Source organism: Callithrix jacchus, chromosome 20 (assembly GCF_049354715.1).
Source record: "Callithrix jacchus isolate 240 chromosome 20, calJac240_pri, whole genome shotgun sequence".
Lineage (NCBI taxonomy): Eukaryota > Metazoa > Chordata > Mammalia > Primates > Cebidae > Callithrix > Callithrix jacchus.
In genome coordinates this window covers 10,233,093-10,255,689 of record NC_133521.1, presented here as the reverse complement: position 1 = coordinate 10,255,689, position 22,597 = coordinate 10,233,093, and the positions used below count along the sequence as shown (strand labels likewise).

The 22,597-nt window shown below is 38.3% G+C and overlaps 1 protein-coding gene across 4 annotated transcripts in view; it reads left to right on the top strand.

Moving 5' to 3' along the window:
• LOC144580513 (uncharacterized) overlaps positions 1-20,020 on the top strand; it is a 36,541-nt gene extending 16,521 nt beyond the window's left edge. Inside the window, exons 2-7 of one of the 4 annotated variants that reach the window (XR_013530073.1) lie at positions 9,047-9,134; positions 12,346-12,424; positions 14,174-14,222; positions 14,586-14,752; positions 17,736-17,774; positions 19,111-20,020. Coding sequence is in view for 1 of the 4 variants with exons in the window: in XM_078357361.1 (XP_078213487.1) it covers positions 9,047-9,134; positions 12,346-12,424; positions 17,736-17,738 (170 nt within the window). In the remaining 3 variants the exon portion in view is untranslated. Of the gene's footprint in view, positions 1-6,180; positions 8,070-9,046; positions 9,135-12,345; positions 12,425-14,173; positions 14,223-14,585; positions 14,753-17,735; positions 17,775-19,110 lie in introns of those variants that run through there. The other 3 variants (XR_013530074.1, XM_078357361.1, XR_013530075.1) reach the window with 3 other exon arrangements.
• The last annotated feature ends 2,577 nt before the right edge of the window (positions 20,021-22,597 follow it).

The following is a 22,597-nucleotide window of genomic DNA, read 5'->3' as shown; positions in this document are numbered from 1 at the left end:
CCCTGAGAGGTATTTTTGAAAGAAAACTGGAATCTTGGTGGCTCCTCCTCTGATCTTTAGTACTGTATAAGAGTTTTAAGAAATAGAAAAGCCAGGGCTTTCTTGTATAATGCAGAAACATGAAACAGAGGGCTATAGAAAGATACAGAATTTGGATTTTTAAAGGAAGCTGAAGGCTTGGTGATTCCCCACTGTAGAGAGAAAATTTGTAACTATCTGGCCAACATCAAATAATTTAATTTAGGGAGATTTACACCTTAACATACAAATCTTTCAATCTGTGAATATAAAACATATTTCTCCATTTATTAGGTCTTCTTTAATGCCTCTAAACAATATTTTATAGTTTTTAACATATAAGTCTTGCACATCTTTTGTCAGATTTACCCATAAATATTTAATCTTTTCAATGCTGTCATAAATGATATTGCTTATAAATTTTAATTTCTGATTGTTGTTAGTAAAGATAAATAAAAGTGATTTTTTATATACGGTCTTATATCCTGCAAACTTGCTGAATTCATTTACTTGTTCTTTTAGCTTTTTGATAGATTTTTATTATATTTTATCTATGGACTCTCATATTATCTGTGGATAAAGATAGTTTTACTTCTCCCTTTCCAATATGGATGCCTTTTATTTCTCTTTCTTGCTTTATCGACAGCGTGACTATGCAGTACAATGTTGAAAAGAAGTAGTAAGGGTAGACATTTTGTCATATACCTAGTATTAGAAGGAAAGCAGTCAGTATTTCACTCTTAAGTTTGAGGTTTACTATAGTTTTGCATGGAACCGCTTTATTAGGTTGAGGAAGTTTCTATTTCTAGTTTGCTGAGAGTTTTGTCAGGAATGGATGTGTAATTTTGTCAAATGCTTGTTTTTACATGTTTATTAAGATTATCATATGTTTTTGTTGTTAATATGATGAATTATACTGACTGATTTTTAAGTGGTAAACCAATCTTATATTTGGAATAAATCCCACGTGGTCATGATGTATTATCTTTTTTATATGTCATTTGATTCACTTTGCTAAAATTTAATGAGAATTTTTACATCTATATTCACGAGAGGTTTTTCCCTAAAGTTCTCTCTTTGCGTAACATCTTTGTCCAGATTTTTGTATCAGGGCAATGTTAGCCTCATAAAAAGGGTTGGGAAGAATTCTGTCATCTTACAATTTCTCAAAGAATTTGTGTAGAATTGGTATTAATTTTTCATTATAGACTTTCGTAAAATTTTCCAGTAAAGTCATCTAGGCTTGGAGGGTTTTTTGTGTGTGAAGGTTTTTAGCTATAAACTTAATTTTCTTTATAGATATAGGCCTATTCAGGATATCTATTTCTTCTTGAGTGAGCTTTGTTAGTCTAGGTCTTTCAAATAATTTGCCTATTTCATGTAAGTTCTTAAAAGTATTGGTATACAATTATTTATAGTATTATTATAATATCTCCTTATAGTTTTCTTAATGTCTGTGGACTTAATAGTGATATGATCTGTAGACTCTTTTATTCCTGCTACTAGTAATTTGTGTCTTCTTCCTTTTTTCTTATTAGTTGGGTTAGAGATTTATCAATTTTATTGGTCTTCCTAAAGAGCTAGCTTTTGGTTTCATTAATTTTTCTCTTTTAAAAAATTACGTTTATGTCCACTCTAATCTTTATTATTTTTGTCCCTTTACTTTGGGTTTCATTTGTAATTCTCCTTCTGGTGTCATAGAGTGAAAGGTAAGGTCATTGATTTGAAACTTTTTTTTCTCCAATATAGCCATTCGGGGCTACAAATTTATTTCTAAGTAATGCTTCAGTAGTATTCCATGGAAATAATAATATGCATGCCTTTATTTTCATTAATTTCAAAATAATTTGTAATATACAATTTAATTTCTTTTTGATCCATGAATTATTTAAAAATGAATTTGTTTCCAAATGTTTGGGGGATTTTCTACATATTGTTGTGTTATTAATGTTTTATTGGAGTCTGGGAATATACTTCGTATGACTTGAATCCTTGAAAATTTATTTGTTTTATGGCTCACAATATCGTCTGTCTTGGTAAATCTTCTGTGTGAAGTTGAAAAGAATATGTATGTTCTGAAAAATCAGTTGTTATTTCTTCAGATATGTTTTTTCTCCTGTAATCCTTCAAGCACTGCAATCACACATACGTTACACTGCTTGAAGTCATCCCACAGCTTACAGATGCTCTGTTCATCTTTCTCTTATTCCTTGTTCCTGTCTCGTTTCCATTTTCGGTAGTTTCTGTTTTTATACTTTTAAATTTACTAATCTTTACTTTTGCAATGTCCAATCCTATTCAGTGTATTTTTCCTCTTAAATATTGTAGTTTTTATTTCTCTAAATTCAATACTGATGCTTTTTTATAACCTCCATGTTTCTACTTTGCATGGATAATCTTTCCTCTAGTTTTTGTTTTATATCTAGAATATAATTATAATAATTTTAAGGTACCTTCCCATTAGGGTCAATTCTGTGTTGGCTTCAATGGATTGATTTTTCTCCTTCTTATGTAATCAATTTTTCCGTATCTTTGCATGCCTGGTAAGTTTTGATTAGAAGTCAGATATTTGCCAATACTATGCTGAAAACTCCAGCAGAATTCTCTGCAGATGTATTGAATCTCTCTCTATGTAACTCTTTCTTTCTGGTGCTCTGTCCGATAAGCTCTAACTGTCTTGCTCTTTTTGGACTCCAGTGACTCTACCCAGCTCTACCTGGGCTTCCCCTTCCTGTGCCCTAGGCTGGAAACTCTCTCAATGGAGTAAGCTTGGATAACTTTGATGCTCCCCTCATTTGTTTCCTTCAGGGACCACTTTCCTTTGTTGACCAATGGCCATTCTCTCAAAAATCATTGTTTTACATATTTTGTGTGAATTTTCTTGGTTTTGGAGGCAAGGGTCTCTGTTACTGCATCTTGGCTGGAAATAAAAGCCTTGAAGGTTATTTTTTAATGATAACTGATAAAAACAGGAAGGGTTACTAATTTGTGTGATCCTTTTGGGGTTCAGATATTTCTTTAGATGACTTAGCAGAGTAGGGGAGGGCATATTCATTACATATTTATTACAAAAAATAGAGAACATTTTACTGAAAGAGTGTTCTAATTATAAAGTATATAAGCAAGGCATATAAGTACAGCAGTAAAGTGTTTGAACACTGATCAACGAATCTTTCAAAAATCTGAGTTAGATTTGACACAGTGTCAGTGAAAGTATTAACAATACATGGGGCAATTACTGATGACAGCTCATTTGTTGGGCTAATGGAACAAATAATGATTCTGTAAAGTTTCAGAACAGATGGACAGTTATTTCTGTTTCTACAAAGTCGATGCTCAAGATAAGAGTAAGCTCATTTGTCCTAACCAGGGGATTTTGTTTATGATATGGAAAACTCACTCTTCATAAAGAACAGGAGTTTGCCTGTTATTAACTTTTAGGGCCTAGAAAATTCCCAGGAAAACACTAGTCATTTTTAATATATATTTATCAAATAAATGAGCATTATCCATCAGTTACAGAAATAGCAAACTGGTAGCTTGTGATTTGTATTCTTCCTATCCACAAAGCATTTTAGAAAACCAGGTTCACATAAAATTCAGATCTCCTGGTTCTCTTTGATGAGGAAAGCTCCTTGCTAAGGTACTTGGCCCCTCTCATTCATTTACTTTAGTTGCATGGTCTGTGTATAAATTTTCGTTTGCAAGCTCCTCCTCAATATTTCACTCTTCCTGTTTTTTTACATTGAAAGTTCCTCCTTCATAAATATAATACTTGGAATATTGTGAATAGTAAAAATACATCGTTAAAGCAGAATTGGTCTAAGAACCACTTTATTTTTTATTTATTTGTAACTTGTCGTGGTTTGAAATAATGTCCACCGAATCTTTGACACTCTTCCCAGTGAAAGAGAGTATCTATGTCCCTTCTCTTTTTACCTGTCTCCCTTTGAATCTGGGAAGGTTTGTGAGTCAAGTAGATTCAATAGAAGGTGGCAGAAGTAACATTGTGTGACTTCCTAGTCCATGTAACAAAAGGCAATGCACTTTCTATCTTGTTTGTTAAGACGCCTACTTTTTGAGTCTAAAGTTATTATTTTATTTATTTATTTATTTATTTTTGAGACAGAGTCTCGCTCTTGTTACCCAGGCTGGAGTGCAATGGAGCGATCTTGGTTCACCACAACCTCTGCCTCCTGGGTTCAGGCAATTCTCCTGCCTCAGCCTCCTGAGTAGCTGGGACTACAGGCACACACCACAATGCCCAGCTAATTTTTTGTATTTTTAGTAGAGATGGGATTTCACCATGTTGACCAGGATGGTCTTGATTTCTTGACCTTGTGATCCACCTGCCTTGGCCTCCCAAAGTGCTGGGATTACAGGCTTGAGTCTACTTCTTCGCCTAGCTGGAGTGCAGTGGTGCAATCTCAGCTCGCTGCAACCTCTACCTCCTGGGATCAAGCAATTCTCCTGCCTTAGCCTCTCAAGTATCTGGGACTACAGGGATGCACCATCATGACTAATTTTTGCATTTTTAGTAGAGACAGGGTTTCTGCATGTTGGCAAGGTTGGTCTCGCACTCCTGACCTCAGGTGATCCGCCTACCTTGGCCTCCCAAACTGTTGGGATTCCAGGCATGAGTCACTACACCCAGCTTAGAGCTACCATTTAACTTGAGGCTGCCAAATATATGTAGGGGAAGCCCAAGCCACAGGGAGTAGATACTGTGGTCCACAGCACCACCTGAGGATCCAGCCAGCAGCCATTATGAATTTCCTGAAATGGGTAAAGATGCCTTGAGATGACTTCAGTCTGCAGCCATTAAGTCATCCTCAGACATCAAGAACTCCAAGCAGACGTCCCAGACATTTTGGAGCACATACAAACCATTCCATCTGTGCTCTTCTGTCTAGATATTGACCTGCAGAATATGTAAATATATTTTAAAATATATTTTAAGATTGCTTTAGGCTGATAAGTTATAGGGTAGCTCTTCAGAGAGCAATAGTAACTAGAACATAACTATATTAATCAGGGTTTCTCTAGAGGGACAGACCCAATAAGATAGATGTGTACATAAAAGGAAGTTTATCAAGGAGAATTGACTCATGTGATCACAAGGTGAAGTCCCACAATAGGCGATCTGAGGAACAAGGAAGCCAGCCTGAGTTCCAAAACCTCAAAAGTAGGAATGTTGACAGTGCAGCCTTCAGTCTGTGATGGAAGGTCCAACAGTTGAAAAGCTAAAGAACTTGGAGTTCAATGTGCCAGGGCAGGAAGCATCCAGGAAGGGAGAAAGATGAAGGCTGGAAGACTTAGCAAGTCTAGTCCTTTCATGTTCCCCTGCCTGCTTTTATCCTAGCCACAATGGCAGCTGATTAGATGGTGCGCACTCAGATTGAGGGTAGGTTGGCGTCTCCCAGTCCACTGACTCAAATGTTAATCTCCTTTGGCAACACACTCACAGACACCCCCAGGAATAATATTTTGCATTCTTCAATCCAATCAAGTTGACACTCAGTTTTAGCCATCACAATAACTATTTATTTCAAATATTAGTTGAAGTAGTCTTGTACTAAGAACACATAAACCACTTGAACCTCAGTATCTATCTGTAAAATGGGAATGAGAGTTTCTCTGAGATCAAAGGAACAGAAGTATGTAATATGCCAATCCCATGGATAGGTTCTTGCTTTTAAAGACACATATGGTTAGGCTGGGCACAGTGGCTTAGCACTTTGGGAGGCTGAGGCAGGAGAATGACCTCAGGTCAGGAGTTCAAGACCAGCTTGGCCAATGTAGCGAAACTCCATCTCTACTAAAAATACAAAACTTAGCTGGGCATGGTGTCATGTGCCTATAGTCCCAACTACTTGGGAGGCTGAGACAGGAGAATCACTTGAACCCAGGAGGCAGAGTCTGCAGTGAGCCGAGATCACACCACTGCACTCAAGCTTGGGCGACAAAGCAAGAGAATGAGATTCTGTCTAAAAAAAAAAAAAAAGAAAAGAAAAAAAGAAAGAAACAAACTAAAAGCACATTGTTAAAACAATAATAATTTATCTGTGTGTAAGGCTGCTACTACAGTACAAATTTAGAAGGTTCACTAGTACTAAAGTGATTTTATCTTGCCCTGTTTGCCTTCTAACCTTTTGTTGCCAGATGGAACTGATGTTGGAGAAATTATTTGGATTCTGGATGAAGAACCTGATTACATGGAAGGCTCAGCAAATAAAGGCAACCTTCTTGAAAAGGACAAGAAAAAATTTTTTTTGGTCCTTTCATCAGCTGCAACAGAGACTTTAAGGTTTTTCAGATACTTGAAAAAGTCGGTTAATTCTGGGAATCATAAATCTTTTGATACCTTAGATGCCTTACAGTCATTATTTTACCTAAATATATCCCCATCACACACATATATGTAAATTACATTTATTTTTCTTCCTCTCTAGGGCCAAGTCCTTTTCTGCAGATATGAGTTCCCTAATTGGGGTTTCATATTACCCTTCTTGCATTAAACCATACTTACAGTATATTGGCTATGATTTTTCCTTCAGCTTCCTTAAGAAGAGTGAGAACTAAATGGAACTCAAGCAATTGAGTGCAGACCCCTTCTATGTTTTTGCAGCCTTTTACAGTCCTCTTACTGATTCCTAATCAGATGGCCACTTCTAAAGTTACTCACCAAGTACTGATTCTTTCTGAAGTATCTGCCTTGGTTTTGAACATCTATTGTCTTTTTGCACTTACATTGCACATTAGCTACACCTATGAATCGGTCATGGTACCGCCCTCAAGGCCCTTATATTTTTGTATATATATTATAGTTAAATGCCATAAAAGGGTTATAGGTAGTGTTAAATGGGAAGAAAGAAGAAGTTAGAATTTTCCACTCTAGAGCTACAAAGACATCTTAAGACAAGAGGTCCTATGCATGATCTGGAAGTGTTGCAGAAAAGGAAGAAATCAAGTTACAGAGGTGGATACTCTTTGCAGGTGGGAAATAATGTGTAAAAATAGAGGCAGCCAAGTTTAGAACATGTTTAGCAAATGAGCATTCAAGTTTCCTGGGAGTAAGATGTATCTATAGAGAGATTGATTGCTTGCTACATCCTAGTTTTCCTAAGACATTCTGACTATGCCTTTAAACTTAGGTTCAAGAATCCCATTCAGCTTGCATTTGTCCCAGATGAAATTGTCCTCATTTGAACAATAAATTATATAGATGCCCTACCTACAGGAGAGGACTAGGAAGTAAGAATAAAATGCCAGGAAAGGATTTTCAGTGTTAGGAGGCAACTGAGAATCATGGAAGATTTGGGTAATTGAGAGAGTCAGGATTTAGTTTTAGGAGGATTAATTTGATGACACTGCAGATTATATGATGGGGCAAAGGAAAAAGGAGGCAGAGGAGAAGAAATTGAAGTTTCTGGTATTAAAGAGTTCAGTAAAACAGGAGAAAGGCAGGGATTGCAAAAATTCAAGTGAAGGAATGGAAAGGAGCAACAACAATTACACTCTAACATTGAGGCAGCCACTTCATTCATAGGTGAGGTGGGCAAAAAATGGTCAGGTAACAGGATTTCCTGTTATTTTCCTTGTGTTTCTTAGTGGCATGCCTTAATGGTAATTCAGATCACTCTTAGATAAAGGAAATAAGAAGTCAACCTTTAGGTCTTATCACACTTCTGACTTGGAGATGGACCTTGAAGGTATGCACCACTTTGCTGTTAAGAGTAAATTTCTTTCAAGACTATCCCACTGGGATTGTGGAAGATGAAAAGATGGGAAGTAGCCTCACTTCTCTTCTGGATTTACTTCCTGTCTTTAGTTCCTCAGTGGAAACTTAAGAAAAGATGGGACATTCTTCTGTGTGTTGGGGAAGAAAAGAGGAGACCAGAAAAAAAAAGCAACAAATGAACAGAGAAAGATAGTGTGGTATATACACATAATGGAATACTATTTAGCCTTTAAAAAGAAGGAAATCTTGTTATTTGTGACAACATGGATGAACCTGGAGGATATTAGGCTAAGTGAAATAAGCCAGTCACAGAAAGACAAATGTTATACTGCACAATCTCACCTATTTGTGGAATCTAAAAAAATCAAGCTCAGAAGTAGAGAATAAAATGGTGTTTATCAGATAGTTGTCCAGCTATTTTGGATGCAATTCATCATAATCTCTACATTTATCCTGATTATAGTATCTGTGGATTCCCCTCTTCAGGGCAATGGAACACTGATCCCAATGTGGCTAGTGTTGGATTCAGTTATTTTATTATCAGGCATGGTGATGACAGGTTGGAGTGGGGGAAAATTCAGGAGCTGTTTGTCAATAGGTTTGAAATTTCAGTTGGACAAGAAGAATCAGTTCAGGAGATCTATTGTACAACATAGTGACAACCACATATTATATAATTAAAAATTCCTAGGAGAGTAAATCTTAAATGTTCTTGCCACAAAAAAATAAGTATGTGAGGTGATGCATATGTTAATTAATTTGATTCAGCCACTCCACAATGTATCAAAACATGTGGTACACCATAAATATATATAATTTCTATTTGTCCATTAAAAATTAACTAGAAAATTGGGGGTAGGAGGCTGAGCTCTTGCAGAGATAATTTCTTCTTATCTTTTTCCAAGGCAGAAAAATCACCTTTCCTTCCAGTCCTCTCTTGCAAAAGCCTTTGAGCCTCTGTTTTCATCTTGGTATCTGGAAAACATTTGGATAATACTAAGTTTCCTACACATATATGGGACACTTTGTATAAAAGACACCTTCGCAACCTCTCCCCTCCCTTAAATCCTGCTTCTGTACCTTCAGCACACATTTTCCTTGGTGCTTTTCAACCTGTTAGAGAGACTCTGAAATGAAACAGAAACTTGTTGGTGAGTTTACAGGGAGCTCTTTTCCTTTTTCTAAGCAGCAGACTTTACAGAGGGAGGCTTTGTGTTCCTGTGGGTCTGGTTCCCGAGCCAGAGCTAGCTGATACAAGTGTGAACTTTCTCTTCATCTTCCTGCCAGATCACAACCAGCTGGCCCTGGGCTCTGCTTTGGCCAGTAACTTTCCCTTCTCAGCCAGAGCAACATTTTTCAGGTGCTCTTCAAGCAGGTAAAAATCTGTTTGGATGCAAAAAACCATGTGTTGGGGTACTGTGTAGAAGGTTGACTCGCTTGTTGAAAACCTGATTCCTAACTATAAAGATGAAAATGACTCTTAATATCCACCTATGAGAAAAGGATCATTAACTACCGTGAAACACAACCAAAAGGCACTCCTTCTCCCAACAAATATTTGACCACCTCATCTGTGTCAAGGACTATTCTTGATCCTGGAAATATTGCTGACTCATGGAGCTTACATTCTAATGGAGGAGAGAGAAGAGGAGAGAGAGAGAGAGAGAGAACACAATATAGTAAATACAAAATATAACGTATTCAAGGGTGACAAAGGCTAATGAGGAAAAAAGTAGAGAGGAGTAGGAGGAAATAATGGGAGTGAGTTTGAAATCTTAGATAGGGGAGCCAGGAAAGTCCTCATGAGAAGGTGACACTCTAGGAATTATGAAAAGGAAGGCAGAGACCAAGCATGTCTAGTGGAAGGATGTCCTGGTCAAAGGTCACAGCAAGTGCAAGGGCTCTGAGGTAACATGTTTAAGGAACAGCCAATAGATCAGTGGGCTGGAATTTACTCTTTATCCATAGTTGCTGTTCCCACATTTTCTCTACATAGTGGAGCATAGTGAAGTGCCCAAGGTCTGAACTAACATGGCACGTATTAGCAGTTCCATATACTTGCTGGAATATCTCTAATCCTAGAGAGCATTTGAAAAATACAAGTGCCTGAATCCTTGCCCAAGCTATTCCAGTTAAGTGGATCTGGGACAAATAGTGGCCAGGCATCTGTCTTTGTAGACCACTTAGATGATCTGTAGGGGATTGGCTGTCTAGATCCAATCCATCGCAATTTCCAAATTTACTCTGGTTAAAGCATCTATGGATCCCCTCTTCAGGGCAATAAAACACTGAGACCAATATAATTACGGTTAGGACTAAGTTATTTTATCAGCAGGGAAAAGGTGTGGTGATGACAGACTAATGTTTTAGTGTTCTATGGCTTGGAATTTTACCACCATGTGGGGTTACAATAATTTCCAATTGTCTTAGAGATGTGTCCTTTGCAGTCCTCCCATGAGACCTAGCCTCTGTATTCAGCAGGTTCTAGCTACTTGATTCCATGCCTCTCTATACCCAAGGAAGGTTTAGATAAGCTAACTGTGGGAATGGGTTGGGGGGAATTCACCAGGAACATGAAATATTCTGCTCTTGTTTTGCTGCTCTCTGTTGGTTAACCTCACCCTCCATCATTTCCACAAAGTAGAAAACATGACCACCCATACTCTTGAGTTTTGTACCTGAGAGCTTCTGACATATTCTCTGAGTCTCAAGTCTACAAAGTTCTCAGGAAGGAGACTTGGTCACTTGTTCTCAGTCAGTTGCCTCCTGTTGAGTGGGTCAAACATGGCCAGTGTCATGTAAGAACATGGCTGCTTCTTTGGGAGCCATCAGTGGGGACCAATGACAGTTCCCAAGAGAAGGAAGGGATGGGGTATGGATGAATATTTTCTTAGATGTTCAGTCCAGAGCTGAAACTTGCCTTGAAACTCTTCTTTTGAAATTGATTTAATAAGACCAAAGTCCTTAAAATTGGATAAATGCCTCTACCAGATCTAGTGAGTCCTTCTTTGTCCACCTTACTTAAAATTGTACTTCTTTTACCCCAGAGCTCCCAGTGGCCCCCATTAATTTTACCCACAGCACTCATTAGCATATGACACACTATGCATTATGTATTTGTTGTCTTTTTTATTCACTAAGGCATCAGCTCCATCAAACCATGGATTTTTGTCTGTCTTGTTCAGTGCTGTATTCCTTGCACCTAGAACAGCGCCCAACACATAGTAGGCACTCAGCAGTGACTGATGAGAATGCTTACATACCTTTTTAGACACTTGCAATTATTCCACAGCCATACTTTGCTATGACTCTCCCTGATTAGCCCACCTGAGCCTCCTTTGGAATGAATCCAATGATGATTCCAGAAAACAAACAGAAGGGCAGGGAGGCTGGTGTTGTCATAGCAGCTGCTGAGTTGGGAAGGGGGCAGCATCTGTATTACTCAAACACAGTGGCTTCCCTGGGGAGAGGGTAACCCTGAGGCTTTGCAGGTCTTTTCAATATCTTGAATTAAATGAACTGTGAAATATTTGTTTTATTGGAAGAGCTCGGGTTTGTTTCTGAGGCCTTAAATTGTGTCTGTTCTGGGCAGCTGATACATAATAAAGTGGAGCATGCATGGTGTTTAGAGAACTAATGGGAGTCTCCTCCATCATTTGGAGCCTGTCTTCAGGGCTCCTCTTATTTCTCCTCCAAGACTAGCAATCCCTTCGTTGGCACAAGGCATGGGGAAAAGACAAACTTACAGTCGGTAAAGGAATGTGGGGAGGAGCAGCCGCATGTAGCATGGAGTGCACAGGAACTCAGGAAATTCTTTTTGACAGAATGGCTGCAGGCTATAGAATTTCAGACTGGGGCCAGTGCACTGAATGAGGATTGGACTGGGGGTTCAGGAAGAGTCAGTTCTCAAATTTAATAGAAATTAGAGAGTTTTTGGGGGACACAGAAGAAAAGCCCCTCACGTGTACAGATATGCCGAATACAGGTCCAGAGCATTTCCTGTCAAATCTGTTGTTCTTAAGTGACACTTCCCACCTATGTCTAGGAAAGCTGAGGGCCAAGACTCTACTTTCAGAGTTGAAAAATCACAAAACTCAAATTCCATGGTGACCTTCCATGGTGAATCAGAGGAATCCTCTACATTCTTAGCTATGGTTATTGAGCTGTTTTCTGCCTGCTAGAGATTTGTAATTATGTATATATGTGTGTGAATGTATGTGTTTATATGCATGAATATATTCATATGGAGGCGGGTGTGAATGCATGTGTGTAGATATGTGTACAAATGCATGGGAGAAGTTTGGAAATGCTGCATATAGTTTCCCAAAGTTTAAGTGTTTAACTCTGGAGCAGAAAGAAAGAATAGGGTAGGATGAAATAAAGAGAAGAAAGTAAGTTTTATATTTTGCCTTGTACAATATGAAAATGTTTGCATCATTTTGCTGTCAAAATGCATTCATGTGTTGTGAGTTTTAAAAAATTTTCCGAAATTGTGATTGACAAATGAAGTCACGAACCAATGACAAATTGAATGATGTTTCCTTTTCTACTCTACTCCATTTTCTGTTCATCCTGAATGACTACAGTGATATGAGATTGAGGAGGGAATCCATCACATCATGTAGGAGTCATTGTTTCTCTAAGGCCACTGACTTACCTTCCAAGGTATGTGCTGCCGTTTTTTTCATGCTGTTTTTTACACCCAGAATATACCTTTCCTCAGCCCTGAATGTGTTCAGTTACCAAATGCTGCTTATTTTTCAAGACCTATCATGATTAAATCACCTCCATGAAGCTTTTTCTCAGCTTTTCATCATCCATTTATTCATCAATTCAGTATTTAGTGAGTGTCTACTCAATGCCAAGTACTGTGTGAAACTACGTTAATGCAGATATCATTCTTGCCCTCTTGATGATAATATTATAAAGCAAACAGACAGAAAATATATAATCCAACAAACAAATGAAATAAAACTTAAAATTGTAATAATCACTAGAGAGAAAAATAAGTATGGTTTCCTGATAGAGAATAGTGAAATAACACCCAAATTAAGTAGGGTGGTCAGAGGTGGCATTAATTATAAGACACAGAGTGAAAAAGTGAGAGACACGTTTTCCAGGGTGAGACAGCGGAAGTACTGGGATGCTTCTAGGGAGGGTGAACAATGCATATGGTTCCTTCTGCTTCCGAAATCCTGTATTTGTTAATCACGTTGTTCACTGTATTTATCATTTCTATGCTCATATATTTTTATTTCAAGGTTTGTTTGAAAAGCTTGTAGTTGCCTGTCATGTAGTAGACTCTCAAAAAGCTAAATCAAGCATCCATGAATGCTACAGTAGGAAGAAGAAGCTCCCTTATATTACCTCAAAGACAACTTACATTTCACTGATACCCTTTCTAGAGGGTCTCTAAAGATGCAGAAATAAGTTCCAAAATTATCATCAGGACTAAATAATACAATGTTTTTTTTATTTTCCAAGTCAATTCCCTGAGAGATCACCATTAGCTAAAAATAAAGTTCTGGCTGGGTAGAGTCAAATCCTTATGCTGAAATGTTTTTTAAAATCATTTAAAATCCTGTCAAAGGGAAATATTTTCTTCTTTTTGTGTTTCATTGGGCCTATGCTCGTTGTTTTATTTGTAGAAAAGTAAAAGTATATTTTTGGTGGACCAGAAACTCTTTTCTTTATTGTTAGTATATAAACTCATGACTATACTCAGCCTATAATCACCTCTCCATCCCTGTAAATTGAACTGGTGCTCTTTTCCCAGCTTCATGAGTTGCTTGTCAGTCATGTTGATTTTTCTCTAAGGTCTGGCCTTGAGGCAGGGAAAGGCTTTTATTTTCTAAACCAGTAACTAGGAAAGATCTTTGCTCTGTCCCTCAGGGATAGCATCTTTAAGATAGAGGTACTGGAAAGAACAACTCCCATTTTAGAAATGTTCGGTGGCCAGAATAAAGTGAAAAACACCTTGCCATATCTCGGAAGTCAAAAAATCTTCGAGTTAGATGAAATCAAATAAATCACTTTGATCACTCTATTACACACTGCTGGAATTTATTTAGAACAGCCCCCAAAACAACCATATGATCACTTATACATCAATACTTCCCTTGATGAACAACTCATAGCTTTAAGAAATATTATTCTGCCTTTTAGTTATCTCTGCATGTTAGATCCTTTCTTCATACCAGTTTCATCCTGTAAACGCCAATGAGTCAGAAACCTCCATTTCTAACCTCTCCCTTGTAATCCTAAGGATGCTCAAAAGGGTAAAGAACATGTCTTACCTATGGCCTGATTAAAACTAAATTGAGCTTTGAATCAGAAGATTCAAATTATAGCTCCATAAATTAATTGACTTTAGACAGGCTTTTAATTTCTGTGTCTCAATTCCCTCCTCTCTAGAATGATAGCATTACATCACTGAGTAACTGTGAGGATTAAATAGGAACAGGTGAGTAAAAGTGCTTCACACATGCTCCACACACAGTGGGGTACTCAAAATTTTTCTTTTCTGTCCATTTTTTTCTTTTTTCATGATTACTTAGAGAGCTTGAGAACAGCTAGCTATACAGATAAGGAATACATTCTGGCTACAAGTAACAGGAAATAGAAATAACATTGGCTTAAATCATGAAGATGTTTGTTGTTTATTTGGCAGGAAGCTCAAAGATAGACAGCCCTGTGCTTGGGCCATTAGCTCACTGTTTCATCATGAACCTGGGCTCTATCTCTCTGCTCTACTCTTCTTAGTGTTATTGGCTTTTTTCTTCCTGCTTTCTGTAGCATAGCTGTAAAATGACTGCTATTGTTCCAGGCATCATGAAGTCAAGGCAGGAAAAAAGAGAGAAATGGTATCTGCAAGCTCTTCTTTCACTCCCTTCCCCTTTGTGAGGAAGCGAAAGCCTCCCTGAAGCCTCCCTGCAGACATTTGCTCATCTTTCATTGGCAAGACTGGGTGAAATGCCTGTCTCTCACTGACAGGTGAGCTGGGAAAGGGATATAGGTAAGGCGGAATGAGGTTGGGGATGCATTAGCCAATTGACCGTGGCTGCCTTAGAAGATCTCGGGTCTCCCCTACTCATCACTTCTCCAGGCTTATCATTCCCTTCCCTGTGCCCTCAGCAGCCCTGAGCATGACTTGGACTTGCACACTTCTTTGCCTGTTTCATCTCCTCCTTTGGATAATGGTCAGAGCCAAGCAATGGCTATATCACTCAGGGTTCAGCCAGGGAGCAGAACTCACTCTAATTATTAGGGACTATAGGACCTATTGTGGGATTAGATCTTACAAAAAGTTGGGGGAGTTGGACAAATAAGGTCTGGAAAGGGGAGTTGTTGGATCAGATAAAAATCACTAACCAGCTCTCTCAAATCATGGGCACAGGGCAACAAGTTAGAACTTGTAGGAAAATCTAGGGAGCCAGGTGTGTCCAACTGCAAAAGTGGGATCACAAAAAGTATTTGGTAAAGAAGTTTCTGGAAGGCTGTTGCCTCTATGTCTAGAGATGAACCAGAATCATTGTTGGGCAGTTGGATCAGCAGTCAGTAAGAAGAGCTGTGGGTAAGAGAAAACTAGGCCAGCTGGAGCCTGTTGACGTCTTCTTTTTCCGTCTTTCATTTAGTCTAACCTCAGTGATCTTCAGAGAATAAGGTCAGAGGGATTTGAATAGGCTCAGTGTGGCTTCTCCAAGCCTAGAATGTATCAAAGGATAAGAGAATGATGCTGGGCTCCCAAGTGCACTTTCACTATCATGCCTTTTTGTGCATTTTCATTGCAACGAGAAGCGCTGTTAGGCAGATGTTGAGGGTATATTCAATGATGGAAATAGGGTCTGTTTCAAAGGCAAAAATAGGATTACCATGGGATATCAACACAGGTTGCTTTTAGGAATTCACAAGGGAAAGGAAAAGCAGGAAAGAAGATTGTTAGGATAAAGAAAAAAAAAGAATGAAATATTGAAGTGGAAACTGTGGCCCCACAATCGTGTTCCTATGTAAGCTCTTTAAAGCTCCATTATTAATTTTTATCATTTTAACTTATGTTTGAAAACCCCATGACAGCAGCTTTTCCTTTGGACAGTGTGTTTTTCCTTTGAAATGAAATCTTCTTTCTTTGTCTTGACTTCTATATCAGCAAATGTTTAGCAGTATATTAGCTGTTATCTTTTGTATACTACAGCACAAGATTGTTTAGAATAATTAAATCATAAAATGTTTCCTATGCCTATCTTAGCACTGATATTCTTTTCATCTAGGTGATAAAAGCCAGCCATACATTAATCTACATCAAATTGTCTCCTAATAACTTTAAGAATTATGAAGAAATGTTCTTTAACAGTGAAAATAAGCTGAATTCCTCCTTTTGCATAACAAAGAATTCTTTTCTTATTTACAAAGTAAGCAGATCAGTGAGTAGGGCCATTTTTCTATTCCATTATGGAACACGTATGACATATTTATTGTTTCTAAGATCTGTTCTTTGGGGTCAATTTGTCAAAAGGACAGACTGACCTATGTCTTCTCTGTATGGCAAGACAAATGCCAAACAAATGTCTCGTTCATTTTAAAGACACCATTCTACTTTGTTAAGGCAGACGATAATGCTGTCTTAACGGAGCAAGCAGCAGGAAACTGATTGACCAGAGTACTTCTGATGATAAGCTAATTTCACAGACCTTTGTAGAGAAGGTAGTTTTCATGCCAGTCCCAGTTACAGCAATAGATTCAGCCTACTTTCCCAATTATTGTCCAAATGGGAATATTCAAGTGCTGGGATTTCTTTACAAAACTTGTAACCCTAGAAAAGTCACTTTTTGTTTTTTTTGAGATGAAGTCTCACTCTGTCACCCAGGATGGAGTGCAGTGGCATGATCTTGGCTCATTGCAACCTCTGTCTCCTGGGTTCAAGCAATTCTCCTGCCTCAGCCTCCCAAGTAGCTGAGATTACCTTTAGGTATCCACAAAAGAAAGTAAAAGTAGGAACAAAGAAGAAAGGGAGGGTTTACAGGTGCCTGCCACCATGCCTAATTTTTCTATTTTTAATAGAGACAGGATTTCACCATGTTGGCCAGGCTGGTCTTGAATTCTTGACCTCAGGTGATCCGCCCACCTCAGCCTTCCAAAGTGCTGGGATTATAGGCATAAGCCATCACACCTGGCTGAAAAGTCACATTAAAAAAAAAAAAAAACATGACTTAAGGGTGTATACAAAAGCCAGCATTGTAAATTCCATATTGCTCTCAACGTGGAGAAATAAGCAGATGGAATATATTGGAAGGGCTGAGGGCACAGATGTCTTCTTGGCTTGGGTTCAGAGTGAAAGAAGAAGCCCATTTTGTAGCTGAGTCTGTGATAGGAAACATCTAGATAGACAGAGGGCTGAAAAATCAAGTGCGCAAGGTTTAATGAACTGTTTTTCAAGACAATTATTACAACATGTAAGCAACAAGTTATTGTTTGGGAGCATGCTCTTCTAACTAATTCAAGCACGCGTTTTGACTGGAAAAAGCTTTTCAATGGTGGTTGAGTTACATAAAGTGTCCTTAGATCTCCGACTTACAGTAGCATTGTTATTGCTCCGGCCAAAAAAAAAAGACAAAAATTCCCGCTTCCTTTATTGAAAGCCTAAGCCCTTTGTTCATTACAAATATTGTCTCCGCGATGTTTAATAAACTGAGAATGGGTGTTTACTGTGTAACCCTTTCCATAAAAAAGTTAAAAATAAAGCCAACTGCCATACTCTGTGCAAAGATCAGGTTTCTAAATGGCCCAAATAAAAAGTAACATCTGTTATTTAGTTCTAAAAAAATTACAGAAAATGTAAGAAAATACAGACAAAAGATTGAAATCATAAGAAATCGTCTATTGGGAAATAATCACAGTTAACATTTTATAATAAAACTTTTTAGTCATATATAAAATTACTGTGTTTTCTTTTTCATATTCCTGTTCTCTTTTCTTCCAGTAATAGGTTATGGAGGCGGTTCCTTGCCAATAAATGCAGGTAAAAATTGCCAGTTTTATTGAGTGTCTCTATTTTATCTAATCAGTAGTTTATTTATTCCACCTATCCAACCATCATCTATCTATCTAATCTATCTATCCATCCATTTATTTGCTTTCAACAACATAGCAATAACTATCTTTGCACATACTTCTCTCTGTGCTTGCCTGATTATTTCCTTGGGTTGAATTCCCAGAAGTAGAATTGCTGGATCAACGGGTCTGCACAAGTTTAACTTTTGATAGATATTGCCAAGTTGCCTGCCAAAATTTCATACCCATTATACTCCCTTCAACAGGGTATGAGAGTGTCTTTTCTCCATATGTTCCTTAACACTGGGCAATATCAATCCCATTAATCTTTGCCAAGCTGAAAGGCTAATACAACCATAGTAGCAATACTTCTTGAGTTTGCACAGTCAGTGTTATTTAGCCCTTTGCACAGAACACTATATATTTTCAGACTGTGAACTTCTATTTATTACATTTGTACTTTTCTTGTATATTGAAGAGATCATATGAACCTGGAAGTTAGTAGGATTGACATTTAATCTTTCCTGACACTAGCTGAGGGATGAATGAGAAGACTACTTCTCTCTTCAGATGCATCTGTAAAATGGGTGCAGTTGTAATCCAAGCACAGCCACAAGTACTACTTTGTACTATTACATAATTGAAAAGGAGATGTTTTGTGTTTGGTGTTTTTGTTTGTTTATTTGAGAAAGATCTCACTCTATTGCCCAGGCTGGAGTACAGTGGTGTGATCACCGCTCACTGCAATCTCGAACTCCTGGGCTCAAGCAATCTTCTCACCTTGGCTTCCTGAGTAGTTGGGACTACAGGAACACACCACCACCGCTGGCTAATTTAATTATTTTCATTATTTATTTAGACATCTTGCTATGTTGCTCAGGCTGGTCCTCAACTCTGGGTTTCAAGTGATCTTTCCACTTCAGTCTCCCAAAGTGCTGGGATTACAGACATGAGCCATTGTGTTTAGCATTTGTTTGTTTTTAAAATTTCTGCTCACTCCTGTGGCAGGCAGCTTATAATATACCCTGGCTAACAATTCCTACTTCCTGGTAGTCTCACCTTACTGTGTGAGCTGGATCTGGTGACTCTTTCCGAGGAACAGAATTCAGCAGAAGTGAAGGGATGCCACTTCTGAGATTAGGTTACAAAGAGACTCTGGCTTCCATCTTGCCCAACCTCTCCCACCCTGTTTCATTCCCTATAACTCTCTCGGGGATCTTGCTCTGGGAGAACAAGTGCCATATTATGAATACTCAGTGGAGAGGTCCATATAGCAAGAAACCAATGTCTTTGATGTCTTATAGGTCAACATCCAGCAAGGGCCACTGGCTTGCTAACAGTTGTGTAAGTGAGCTTGGAAGCCTATCTTGTCCCGTCCAACCTGAAGATGACTGCAGCCCCAGTCAGCCAAACGTTGATGCTTGTGAGAGGCCCTGAGTCAAAGACATCCAATTAAGTTGTGCCCAGATCCTAGTGCCTAAGAAACTCTGAGAAAATACTTGTTTGTTGTTTTAAGCCACTAAATTTGGGGACACACTGTTCCGCAGTGATAGATATCTAGTATGACTCCTGATTTACCCTCTGGGCAGTTATTACTACAACTTGTGTGCTCCGGCCTCCTGCTCCTGGTTCAGCCAGGCACTGCACTGCCTGTCTGTCATCACTGGTCACCATTTAGAATACTGAAGCTCTCAACTCAATATATTTGGCCTGCCCTCAGCAGAGAGGTTGGAGAAAACTACCCTCATGCATTAACCATGTCTTTCACTTTCCGTGTATTGATGCTTTGACATCTGGGGCTGAAGGGATTGCCCATCTCAAGGCTAGCCAATTCCTAAAGATAGTAAACAGTTCACCCACAAGCATGCTTTTCGAATGCAAACCAACCAATCCAGAGCCCACACCTCCAACCACTTCCCTGATGGGGTTTTCACACTCCAGACCACAATCCACTTGCTCTAATCATCCTAGCACGGGGTACCAGACAACTAGGACAGCCCATGTGCCCAGAGCCCGCTGAAATTATTCAAATTGTATAATCCTCTGCCTGTTTACCCTGCCTTGCTCATTTCTTCCTGAGAAAACCATAATTATGGCACTTGTCAGAGTTTTCCCCTCTCTCCCTCTGTCTTCTGGCTTACTCCACTGTTTCTCCATGTGGCCCCCTCCCCCTTGGCATGTCCCCTCTTCTTGAAATCTGTGGGCATAAAATTTATTCGATGGCAATTGTTTCCTGATCTGTTGGTCTTACCGTACCTGACTAATAGTAAAACTTATATTAAAACAACTCCCCTTAACACCTGCTTGTCTTATTTCCTATACTTCCTCCTCTCAATACATTATTGAATTGTTCAAGTAAATTAAAGTCTATAATCATGTATAACAAAAGGCAAATACTATTACACAGAGACCCACCTTAGCTAAAAACACAGTAAGAAAGAGAACCACTTTTGAAAGTGCGCTTGATCTGGATGGATTCCCTTGCCTATTAATATGCAAATTGGCATCAGTTTTTCTTTGTTTATTACAACTATCAAATTCTGCCTTAGGCTCACTCTTATTTAAGGAACTGCCTTGTTAGAGGACAGGCTGCCCATGATGGTTACCCTGAGTTACATAAAGACTGGTTTGGAAGTGCAACTTTAAAAAATAAAATTATTTCCTGTCTACATTCTCCTTGCCTCTTCCCTCATCAAGTAAAAGGGGGAAAAGGAAGAGGCTGGTTTTCCAATTACTGTATTTTATCTAAAGGGCTTGAGCACATGATCTTTCAATGTTCCATTTAGCCCTTAAGGATGATTGCTTATTTGTGGATTGGTTCTTCAAATGGCAGAATGAAGGAGATCATGGATCCCTCCATTTACTCGTTTGTTGTTATTGTTGTTTATTTTTTGCTTCTTTTCCTTTTAAAGAAAAAGCTCTTCCACTTGCATGTCCCATAATCCTGTCTCAACTCCTTACTTTCTAATGAGGTGGGGAACACACATGAGCATAATTCATGTAGACCGTTTCCCAGATTTTCCACACACTTGTTTCCTGAGAAAGATGTTATCTTTTGTATGTAAAGAGGATGAAACTTTAATGTTATTTCAGAAGAAAGAAAGTGAAAGGTTGTGCTTTCCTAAGGTGCAATTGAATTTTGTCACAATTTGTGCTTAATGAGCCTATTTGTCAACATTGCATTGTATCTAAAGATGCTTTTATCTATTCTTATTTGTCTTAGTTTGAACTAAACAGGATGTAATTTGCTAAATCACTAAAACATGAAAAAGAAAAGGAAAATCTTTTTTACTCTTTGTTCTGCATCTCAGCTGTGAGAAGCAAAGAATCTTATACTTCAGGACTGTCAATCACTTCTGGTTCTAGAACTGCTTTAGCAAAAATTAAGATATTCTGACAGGTTATATTCAGACTTTTTTGAGACTCTTCTCTTTGTTTAATGAACTGCCTCTTAAATAATGCTTTGACTCTGTTGAGGAAGGGAACTATTGAATTGTCGTGTGCGTGTGCGTGTGTGTGTGTGTGTGTGTGTGTGTGTATGTGTGTGCTGACTTGCAAACACATATAAATGGGATGGTGGCAGGGCTTCTGTAACCAGGAGAAGTTTACGAAACATTCAAATTGTTAAGGAAGCCACAGTGTTTCAGAGATTGACCTTGAAGTTTTAAAAAAGTGAATTGATCCACTGGAACAAGTACAAAGCCAGCTTTGGTGCTAAATGTAAATTGTTAAAAATGGTACAGAATAACATCTGCCTTGTAGTATGCCTTAATCAGCACTGTGAAAAATGAAAGTTAAACGATCTACTATAGTGGCTTCTAAGTGAAGGATAAACAAAGGATGAAAGAGTTTCTTGCATGGTTTGTAACTGATGCCATGAAAAATGTCAAGAACCATCTGCCTCAAACTTATCCAAACTGTCATCAAGTATTCTAATCCAGTCAAACGAGATACAACTAGAACAACCTATGTAACTTGCTGAAGGCTTATCAAAAGAGTTGTAAATAAAGAAGAAAAAAACCCCATCAACTGTGTAGCTGCAGATTGCAGCCAGCTTGCCTGTGGCTTTGAAATTCAATCCCATTTCTCTAGTCTGACAAACTGTACTAAATAGCGAAATGGATTTTTATTGCTCTTAGTCATTTTCACTTTAGTTGCTATCAGGAGATAAATACAGTTTCCTCATAGAATCAAATCATGACTTATTTTTTAAAATGCACAAGCCTGTTTAGACCTTACCATTCAATCCATAAATGTATACCAAGTGTGTGCACAGGAGTTTAGCATTGTATTTTGGTCAGTAAGAAATCATTTACTTATGTGCGGGTAGATTTTCATGGCTCAACACCCCATAACTATTTTTGAATTAGAGTTTCTCTTTATGCAACTTAATAAATCTTTATGCAACTTCATAATCTACCCATTAAGAATACAGAATTCAGACTCAGACAGTTGGGCTTTAAATCCCAGCTCTACCACTTACTGGCTGAGTGACCTTAGGCAAGTTGCTTAACTTCTCTGAACTTACTTTCTTCTTCTGGAAGACTGAGATAATGATAGCCACCTAGATTATAGATAGACATAAATCGATGTTTGGGAAATTCCCAAAACATTGAAGCCAAGTATGGCAGAGGCAAGTAATGCTAACTGAATCTCAGTGCACTCACCTCAGTTTCGCAGTTACCTCTGCAATTGGGTTGGGGCCATGAGATCTCAGTTGGATCAATTCTGGCCAATGAACTGTGAATAGAAGGGATGCATGTCGTTTCTGAGCTAAGATCTCTAACTGCC